General features: G+C 39.7%; 3 protein-coding genes across 4 annotated transcripts in view; 1 reads left to right on the plus strand and 2 right to left on the minus strand.

The window, feature by feature from the left end:
- The window catches only part of LOC123517299, a 44,686-nt gene that overhangs the window by 14,783 nt on the left and 19,903 nt on the right, over positions 1-10,000 (plus strand). The window contains exon 2 of one of the 2 annotated variants that reach the window (XM_045277244.1): positions 3,597-3,751. The exons of the other annotated variant lie outside the window; for it this stretch is intronic. The gene's annotated coding sequence lies outside the window, so the exon portion shown is untranslated. The remainder of the gene's footprint in view (positions 1-3,596; positions 3,752-10,000) is intronic. 2 annotated transcript variants of the gene reach the window in all.
- LOC123517298 lies at positions 628-4,470 on the minus strand. The gene is made up of 4 exons (XM_045277243.1): positions 4,353-4,470; positions 3,944-3,996; positions 3,563-3,740; positions 628-1,169 (listed from the first exon to the last, which is right to left on the minus strand). The coding sequence occupies exons 1-4, from the start codon at positions 4,448-4,450 to the stop codon at positions 947-949; spliced, it is 552 nt and encodes a 183-aa protein (XP_045133178.1). The 5' UTR covers positions 4,451-4,470; the 3' UTR covers positions 628-946.
- On the minus strand, positions 6,989-8,262 carry LOC123517300. Its single transcript, XM_045277247.1, has 3 exons — positions 8,111-8,262; positions 7,671-7,854; positions 6,989-7,489 (listed from the first exon to the last, which is right to left on the minus strand). Exons 1-3 carry the CDS (start codon positions 8,175-8,177, stop codon positions 7,282-7,284), a joined length of 459 nt encoding a protein of 152 aa, XP_045133182.1. The 5' UTR covers positions 8,178-8,262; the 3' UTR covers positions 6,989-7,281.

Raw genomic sequence — 10,000 nt, forward strand, 5'->3', positions numbered from 1 at the left:
AAACAGCTTCTATGAAGTTAGGTGTTTTGAGTCGTCTCCACCAGTTTTCCTCAACGGCCCCCTCTCCCCCCAAAAAATGTGCTAACTCTACTCAGGGGCCTTATCTGCGCATGTATGGAATATGCTCTACATATATTGGGAGAAGGGGATTCCACTCATACACAACTCTTTTAGACAGGGTGGAGTTAAAAGTTTTTCTTCCTATCAACTCCTCTCCTCTAACTGACTGTCTTAAGCCTATTTCTCACCTCCGCAATGTTGTATCTCTTCCAATTTTCTATTGCCATTTTCATGCCAACTGCTCTTTCGATCTTGCTAACTGCATATACGTATCTCCTCCCGCGCCTTAACTGCACAAGACTTTCTTCTTCCTTACTCTTCCTTCTTCCTTACTCTATCCATCTCTCTAATGCAAGAGTTAACCAGTACTCTCAATCATGCATTCCTTTTTCTGATAAGCCTAGGAACTCCCACCCTGCCTTTGAATTTCCGTCTTCCTGTGACTTGAACTCTTTCAAAAGGGAGATTTCAAAACACGTGCCCTTTGGTTTTGGCTAACGCTTTCGACTCTGAGTAACACACTCCTTATCCTAAAAAGGTTATCAGTTTCCTATTAAAAAATATATATTATCATAAATATTTTATTTCATACATACATATTTGACCCCTGTATTACTAAATTCGATACAAGCATATTTTTAGTGAAGCGCTGGTCGACTTTGAGAACCTTAGCTCGTCAGGCCGGGGAAAGGGGGACAGAGGAAGTGCAAGCAGCCACACAGCTCTGTAACACTTGTCATTAATTCAGGAAGAAAAGAAAAAGGGACAGTGTAAGTATAGTTATTCCCGTCATCATTGCACAAGGTATTAAAACAAAAGAAAAAATAGTCACATATTCTCCCGAGCATGTACTGACAGCCTCAGGTCCGTCTTGAGAACGATGGTTTTATCCACATGCAGGAGGATCGTTTGCACCATTAACAGTACAATAGAAAGAGAGTGAAAATGTAGTGGAACTATTGATAGAAGTGGAGGTAATGGTGTAAGTAGACGTGGTGGTAGTCCACAAGGTGAAGGCAATGCGTGCTTCCCTCTCAGGTTCAGCTGGTTCTGGTACATCCCTTTTGGTTCTGTCTTCTACCTCCAACAAAGATCCCTCTAGAACTGATCTGATGGAGAATAGAACAAAAAATTGCCAGTTGATTGAGAAGAACATTCCTAAGACATTTAGAAGCGTACTATGGATGTATTGTTCATTCTGAAAATACGTCTATTTACCGACCCATATTTACTAGAAATTAATTTCGTAAGTCTCTTATAAAAGGTATGATCTCTTAACACTTAATGAATCTCGCAAGGCATTTATTTTTCTAAAACTTTAAATTGTTTAGACGTTGTGAAACAATGTAATCCGTAAAATATCACTATATGAGCAGTAACATGAACTGCAATATGCAAATATCGTCAATGACCACCTAGTGAGGAAAGAGAGGGTGTTCAGAGTTAAGAAAACCCCATATAATTCCTCAACTTGTGTAATTCATTGCTTAGAGTATTAAGATCTGCAATATATTATCGACTTACTACTATTGATATTGTATAGGTTGACAAAGGTGTTTTTAAATAATATAGTCTTTTTACCCATATTACTGTATGACCTTGAAGGTTATTTAAGGTCATTACTAGTGGAAGTAAAATGACATCACACTGCATATTCACCATGGAACTGAAAAAAATTGTAGCTTTCTGTTTACCTAAATATATTACGTTTGATTTCATTTCCACCATTAACCCCTTGAGTACCATGACGCGATTCCATATTCATTCTGCTTACTATTTGGTGATTTTATACAGCTTCAAAATTTTATGTGTGGATTAAACTTGTGAAGAATCTGGCCATTAATCTCCTGATTTCCATAGACCCTTCATAATGTAAATAAAATCGTCTAGTCATGCCCAAAACTCAAGTTAGAAATATGTCCCAGTTCTGGAGGAGTTGATAACGTGGGTTGTGAAGTGGCAGTGTTCACCTGACGCTTTTTCTCTGTGATTGACTCTTGTTATCTGTGAGGGAAAGTCTCGAGCGGTGTAGTTGGCTAAGATGTCAACAAACACACTAACGCTATCTATCGGCTGCAAAATGGTCATGGTAAGGCTCAAAAGTTGAAAAGGGTGTGCTTTTTTTTATAAACCATATGTGATTTTCTCTGGAATTTACGGGTTAAAGGAGACCCATCTGAAAGCCCATCCGTTAGGGAACCGTTAGCCCCGAGTAAGGAAACCCTACTTACACTCTACGAAACATTTGTAGTGTTTAAAAGAGAGAATTTGGATTGAACTCCAAACTCTTATATAGAAGAACTTTATCATTTGAGAGCTCTTTCAAATCCCCATCATGGAAATTTGCACTCTGTGATGAGGACTTAGTAGTAAATACACACACACACACACACACACACACACACACACACACACACACACACACACACACACACACACACACACACACACACAGCCTGATAGCGTGCCCAACTTACATTACAATCAGGAGTGTCCAGGTTCGAATCCCGGATCAGGTAAGAAGTCTGATTAAACTTCTTTTCAGTGAAGCCCCTGTTCACCTAGCAATGATTAGGTACAGTACCTGATTAAGTCGGAAGTTGTGATCCGCTGATATGTAAGAGAAATAAGTTCTCAATGAAAAAATATACAGGTGGTGTCCTAACCATACTGAACCTAATTTATTTTGTTGATCTGGCGCCATCGGCCAGCTATACAGTATCTAGTTGTAAGATACTTCCATTGGATTGAGTGTATACTTAACATTATTTATGTTAGTATATATAAATATGTGTAACACACGAACACTCACATTTCTCTCTCTCTCTCTCTCTCTCTCTCTCTCTCTCTCTCTCTCTCTCTCTCTCTCTCTCTCTCTCTCTCTCTCTCTCTCTCTCTCTCTCACACACACACGACCTCCCAATTTCAAAATAACTCAAGCACCAACCACTATTTCCTGGAAACGCTTTCCTACTTTCCCGTACGCATGCCTTGTACTAATAAGTAGATGTTATTAATAAAAACGTGAAATAGGAAAAAGAGACTTTGAGAAATAACTGTCCAACAAAGTAACTCAAATCGGTTACTCTTGTTCAATTAACTCTCGAGATGCCCAGTGTCATCTTTTAGCGCTGTCATTGATCTCGCTCTAACTGATATCAAACATCTCATCATAACACAATAAAAAATACAGAAAACTGCACTTGCTTTGAATCGGAAGTTTCGTTTATCTGAATACCTGGAACAACACTTACACTTGTTATATCTTAAAAGGAAAGAAAAAAAACATTCTCATGATCTAGCTGAACTACCATTATAATTATGTGTCGGAGAAGCATAGACGTAATCCACAACAATTACGCTAGGATATTAGAGTCCTGGAATTATTTTTTTTTTCAGAAGTCACTCCACGTAGTAATTACTGAAAGTTGATTTTTTTTTTGTACAAAACAAATATTTTCCTTTCATATTCTTTTTCCATCTTAATAAGAAAAATCCTTACCCCTTTCCCATCATTTTCACGTTGTCAATGGCAGAGTAGCGTCTCCGTCGCCTTTGACAAACGACACCATTAGTAGCGAAGACGCAGGTGAAGGGCGAAGTGGTAGTGCTGGTGGTAAGAAAGATGGCAGTCTTGGTAGAGCGGGCAGCGACGAACCTTCCATCCGTATCTTCCCTCGCTGTGATAAAGGTAAGATATATATATATATATATATATATATATATATATATATATATATATATATATATATATATATATATATATATATATATATTATTCATATATTTTTTCCTGAATGGAATGGAAAACCGTGACGGTGAACGTCATGAGAGAATGAAAAAGAGAAAAGCGTGTTACAGAGCGCGAGAGGCATGATCTCACCTTGGCCCAGGCACAACAGGCCGAGGAACGCACCCAACACGAGCCTCTTCATTCTGCAACGGGAAGTCAAAATGTAAAATTGACCTCATTGAAAATGTTATGTACCACCACAACGACGACAACGTAACCTTTCTCTTGTCTTCTATATTTAGGACACGAGTAGCTGCATACCAAATTTCTCACACGTCCAACTGTTGTGTCGAGAAGAGAATTCACTGTTTATGTGAGCTTTTAAACTAGTTACGAGAATGGAATTTTTTCCTTAATAGTACTTTGCCTCTTAAGAAAAAAGAGTGTGCAATTTCAGGGCATATATTCACTTGTAGCTATGTACAGTAATTAACAGCACGAGTTTAGCTAATTTTAGTAACCAGTAGCAGCAACTGAACTTAAAACAGAAATGGACAACCTTTGGATATCCAGAGGTAAGAGTAAACGTAGGGGAGGTCGTCGACTTATATACCTTCTATAGATTATGGGGAGGACTTCCTGATACAAACTAACCATACACTACCATACACATTTCAGGCTACATTTCCTACTACTAAGTGGCGCATGAAATTCTCTCTCTCTCTCTCTCTCTCTCTCTCTCTCTCTCTCTCTCTCTCTCTCTCTCTCTCTCTCTCTCTCTCTCTCTCTCTCTCTCTCTCTCTCTCTCTCTCTCTCTCTCTCTCTCTCTCTCTCTCTCTCTCTCTCTCTCTCTCTCTCTCTCTCTCTCTCTCTCTCTTTTCTTTTCTTTTCTTTCAACATAAGACACTGTAAGCTTTTATTACGAGGGAAATTGTTTAGTGGGAGTAAAGCAGGTGATGAGCGGACCAGGAAAGTCAGTGTTGGTGATGACGTGTGTGTGTGTGTGTGTGTGTGTGTGTGTGTGTGTGTGTGTGTGTGTGTGTGTGTGTGTGTGTGTGTGTGTGTGTGTTTCACTGTTTGATCTGCTGCAGTCTCTGACGAGACAGCCAGACGTTACCCTTCTCTTCATCCAGTTCCTTCATTAACTCTTTTATTTCAAGCTTGGTTACTTTAATCTCTTTCATATAGATTGTCTCTCTATTACCCTGTGGCCTCTCAAATTTGGATTCTTTAGTAAAGACCTCCTGGAATTTTTTATTTAATAGTTCTGCCATACTTTTTGGGTCTTCCACCATCCCGTTCTCTCCGTTTAACCTTTCTATTGTTTCTTTTTGCCTAATTTTTCCATTTATGAATCTATAGAACAATTTTGGTTGCTCCTTACATTTTTCGACAATGTCTTTTTCGAAGTTCTTTTCCTCTTCCTTCCTCACCTTAACATATTCATTTCTCGCTGCCTTGAAGTTTTCCTTGTTTGCTGGATTCTATTTCTCCTCCACCTTTTCCATGCTCCATCTCTTTTCTCCTTTGCCTAGCACACCTTGCATTAAACCAATCTTTCTTTCCTTCTTCTTTGGTCTATATTTTGGGACATATTCCTGACTCCTGTTTTGTATATTTCCAAAAATAAGTTATATTTGTCTTGCATTGTCTCTGAGTTTTCCATCTCCTCCCAGTCTACGTTTTTAAAATAGTTCTTGAGATTCTCAATATCAGCCTTTCTGTAATTTAATCGGTCTCCTTTGTATGAATCGTCTCTATCTTCCTTTCCCTCTTCTATATCTATTTCTAATATTGCATGGTCACTCTTTCCCAATGTGTGTGTGTGTGTGTGTGTGTGTGTGTGTGTGTGTGTGTGTGTGTGTGTGTGTGTGTTTGGGAGTGAATGAGTGAAAGAGAATCACAATCTCTCTCTCTCTCTCTCTCTCTCTCTCTCTCTCTCTCTCTCTCTCTCTCTCTCTCTCTCTCTCTCTCTCTCTCTCTCTCTCTCTCTCTCTCTCTCTCTCTCTCTCTCTCTCTCTCTCTCTCTCTCTCTCTCTCTCTCTCTCTCTCTCTCTCTCTCTCTCTCTCTCTCTCTCTCTCTCCTTATGACTGCAATACTATAATCACACATGTACACACTCAGTCTTAATATGAATAAATGAAAAAAAAACGAAGAAATATACTGCCACCCAACTTATAGTACACGCATTTTTTTTCTAACAATTATACAAGCAGTCTCGTTTGAAACGCGGACATGGTGACGGATAGCTACAGTTCTAAGGTCTCTCGCATATCGGAAACAAATTGCATTCTATTCCAGGCCATCCTAATACAATTTTTTATCTCACCTCTTCATTAGGATGCACCTTTTCTCATCATCCAAAGGTTTCTAATATGTTACTCAATACCTATCTGTGAATATGCTGTTCGAGGCAGGACGTGTCTTTTCTGTCGATTTGCTTATTCATTTACTATTTACTTTTTTCTTTCTTTTTTTTCTGTTCGTTAATTTAAATTCATTAATTCATTTATTAATTTGCTTGTTTATCTATCTATTTTCTTGTCTTCGCCTTTCTTTTAATCGATGACATTCTTTTCATCTGTCAGTGTCATGCGAAGTAGTAATCTGCTCTGTTCACATTTTGGCACTCGTAAGTTTTCGTTCAGGATATCGTAATATCTTAGATTTCCGATCCATACATAAAGGACAAAGTAAATAATCATGATAGATGATAATAAAAACATTTTAGAGAGAGAGAGAGAGAGAGAGAGAGAGAGGGAAGGTTACAAATATAAGGAAACAAATGAACCCAGAGGACACGGTGAATGCCATTGATAAGCTTGTCACAACTCTATACCTTGAGCATCCTTCATGGCATCTGCTGCATGTCAGTTTACTCCCACCATTTTTTTTCATTTATTTACATATAATGTACGTACCTTTATATGAGATTTTCTTTTCCTCTTGGTGTTTCATGATTCATGTGTGCCTTTTTTACTTCCATGAGGTTAGTACTAGTGTGGTGGTTCTCCTCGCGCTGTACACTCATCATTCACGAAATTTTTGACATTACAAACACGAATCAGAGTTCATAAGTCTCGTTTAAGTCATACATTTCAGTCACCACTATCTTTAAATGTTGTTTTAAACCTTGCAGCAACAGTTTTTTCTGCAGACTTGTTTCGTAATTTTTAAGGAAATAAAGAGAAAAATATTGAAATGTGTATATTCATGTATTTACATAACTGACCCCGACACGAAGTTATAAATAAGGGTTTCTTAGAATATAGACGTGCTGTAAGTTGGTGAACGAGTTGCCTTACACAAACCAAAACTCAAGAAATATTCTGAAGACAGAGAAGAGTACAAGAGATACAGGATGCAATCACGGACTCTTGAATGTCGTAGAGAATGGAGAGGAGAAGGAGCAAATACTTACAATACTCGAATTTGCTTCCCTCAGTCTCCACTCCTTGAGGCTCGTGGTGGTGTCGTCCTTCAGCCGTTAACCACAGGCCGGTGGATATGAGGCTCCATTGACAGTGCAGAAGAAGGATAAAGAGAAGGTTATTGCACTGTTGATGGACGTGGAGGTTACGGTGAAGGTGGAGGTGGTTGTGAAATGGATGGAAAGTGCGATCCGCGGATCCCTCTCGTTCACGTCGTCCTTGTCCTCGGGGTTCGTCAGATCGAGCATGGATCCATGAACGGGGCTGCAGCAAATAAGGGTTTAAGACTGTTTAGACATCGAGTTTTTTTTTGTCTTACCAAATGTTTGTGCGAGTCAACAAGAATTTAATCTTGCTCATTTTTGTAACATATTTCAAGACCTCACCATTATAAATTAAAGCTTCGCTACGTACTGCTTAAAGCAGATTAAGATGAACTACTCACTTGGACATGTTGTTTGGATCCGTGAGAGATACATAGCGTAGACTGCGGCGCCTCTGACAGATAGCCGCCGTGTTGGTGTAAAGAGCGCATGTAAAAGGCGTGGTGGTGGTTGAGGTGGTGAGAATAAAAGCTGTCTTGGTGGTCTTCACTATCGCTGCCACCCTAGCATTGTCACTGTCACGACCTGTCCACGTAACACATTACGAAGTAGTTCAATAATGCGGTAATGTAAAGTTCCATTAGCATCAGTATAAAGTAGCAGTAGCTAATAAATCAATAACTATTCCATAACATTATACATTTCGCTACAGACTGCTATACTTTTCACATGCTTGATATTAACAAGATCTCTGGTACCCTACCCTACTCAGTATACCGTAAATGCACATTTCTGGCATTTTTCTCGAAAAGTAAAGGATGGGTGTACAGTTTCAGCTTACCGTAAACCAAGCAACAGATGCTCATGAAAACGCCAAGAACAAGCCACCGCATTCTGCAAGGAAACATGAATGCTGCTTGAAAATTTATTTGTGTGTGCGTGTGAGGGACCTATTCAGAGAGAGAGAGAGAGAGAGAGAGAGAGAGGAGGGAGGGCATTCGTTATTCTTTGTTAAATCCGCTGAAAATATTACCAGAGTAACACCGTTTAAGAATTATTTCCAGTGATCTTTACAGTAACAAGATTATTCACTTTCTTGATTTTGTTCATTACAACATTGAGCCTTGTATCCATAACATGTTTTGCATACTCTAAAAGAAAATCAGTCATATGATTTTGCATCCTTTTCTCAACGTGCAAGTTAGAAATAACGTTTTTTGCGGTGATCCTTTGCTTCTGAACTTTTGAATATTCACTAAATTCCTCAAGAACACAAACACAAATATCACACTTATTTCGTTACTGCTAACAAAGCTTGTAAAAAAAGTTAACTACTGACATGGCTATCCATCTAGCGGCATTGGTTGTTAGCAATCGAACCCCGGTTACACTCCTTTTAGAAGAGTTTGTGCATCTTTTGCCGCAACATTCCGTGTATCATAATGAGAATAACCATTAACATGATACACCGATCTCTCAATCTCTGAACCATCAAACTCATGCATACGATACATTCACATGTTATTCACCACCACGGTCGCCTACTAGTTATCCAGCCAGTCTTTCCTCTTCAAGAGCTCAGAGCTCATACTGAACGATCTTTGGGTAGGACTGAGACCACACCACACTCCACGCACCGGGAAAGCGAGGTCACAACTCATCGAGTTACATCCCATACCTATTTACTGCTAGGTGAACAGGGGCTTCTCAAATCCCGGCCTTCTCAATTATGAACCAGGGGCTACGCAAATGTGTGTGTGTGTGTGTGTGTGTGTGTGTGTGTGTGTGTGTGTGTGTGTGTGTGTGTGTGTGTGTAATTCACCACGGTCGTCTTCTGGTCAAAGCTCATAGACCGATCTTCGGGTAGGACTGACACCAGAACACACTCCACACACCGGGAGAGCGAGGCCACAACCCCTCGAGTTACATCCCGTACCAATTTACTGCTGGGTGAACAGGGGCTACATCCATTTGCCTCGCCGCCTGCGGGACTCGAAAACGCACTCTCTCTGTTGTGAGTCGAGCGTGCTAACCACTACATTACACGGTGTGTGTGTGTGGTGTGGGTGTGGGTGTGAGTGTGCGTGTGCGTGTGTGTGTAATTCACTGTTTGATCTGCTGCAGTCTCTGAGGAGACAGCCAACTCTCAACGAGTGAACCGTCTTTTCCGGTTCCTTTTGTTCTCATTTTAAATTCAACTGACCTCCCTCAAGATTCTTACTACCAACACAACAAACCTTCAACTTTTCACCTTCTTCCTAAACAGCTATAAAAGTTCTACCCATGCCTGATCCCCTTGGGGGGCCAATTGGTGTGTTTGTTTCGACCGGTTCTCTCCTTTTAAATTTCTTCTTTTGCGAACATTTCGTGTTCGTTCTATTCCATTAACATGGAACCCGACTCCTCTCATAACCTCAATTTACTCCATGATACGAAACATTTCACTATGAATGCAAGCCCGTCGCCTCCTACTTGGCTTATCCTCATTTTCTCCAAAGCTAAAAGCCTACTGGTTAACGACTTTGTCGTGCGATGAGAACTCACACGGGAAGCAGTCACAACTTTCATCGGCTTATCCCATTATTTCTGCTAAATGAAATTTTTAATATTTCCTTTCTCAATAGAAAGTGAGAATTTATCTACTTTCGTTTTCTGGATTGAATTTTGGTTTAATTTCCCTTTGGTTTCCTCCTTTACCACCAGATGGTCAAACTTCTCTATCTTTGCTGAA

The sequence above is a fragment of the Portunus trituberculatus genome, chromosome 42 (assembly GCF_017591435.1).
Source record: "Portunus trituberculatus isolate SZX2019 chromosome 42, ASM1759143v1, whole genome shotgun sequence".
NCBI classification, from domain to species: domain Eukaryota; kingdom Metazoa; phylum Arthropoda; class Malacostraca; order Decapoda; family Portunidae; genus Portunus; species Portunus trituberculatus.

What these genes read in the sequence shown, in the direction of transcription:
- LOC123517300 (XM_045277247.1), bottom strand. Translation starts at nt 8,177, where the DNA reads ATGTTTCCTTGCAGAATGCGGTGGCTTGTTCTTGGCGTTTTCATGAGC. An exon ending in CATCTGTTGCTTGGTTTACG is followed by an intron (nt 7,855 to 8,110) that starts GTAAGCTGAAAC and finishes TTACGTGGACAG; the next exon opens with GTCGTGACAGTGACAATGCT. An exon ending in GATCCAAACAACATGTCCAA is followed by an intron (nt 7,490 to 7,670) that starts GTGAGTAGTTCA and finishes TATTTGCTGCAG; the next exon opens with CCCCGTTCATGGATCCATGC.
- LOC123517298 (XM_045277243.1), bottom strand. Translation starts at nt 4,450, where the DNA reads ATGGTTAGTTTGTATCAGGAAGTCCTCCCCATAATCTATAGAAGGTAT. An exon ending in TTACCTCTGGATATCCAAAG is followed by an intron (nt 3,997 to 4,352) that starts GTTGTCCATTTC and finishes TTCCCGTTGCAG; the next exon opens with AATGAAGAGGCTCGTGTTGG. An exon ending in GTGAAAATGATGGGAAAGGG is followed by an intron (nt 1,170 to 3,562) that starts GTAAGGATTTTT and finishes ATTCTCCATCAG; the next exon opens with ATCAGTTCTAGAGGGATCTT.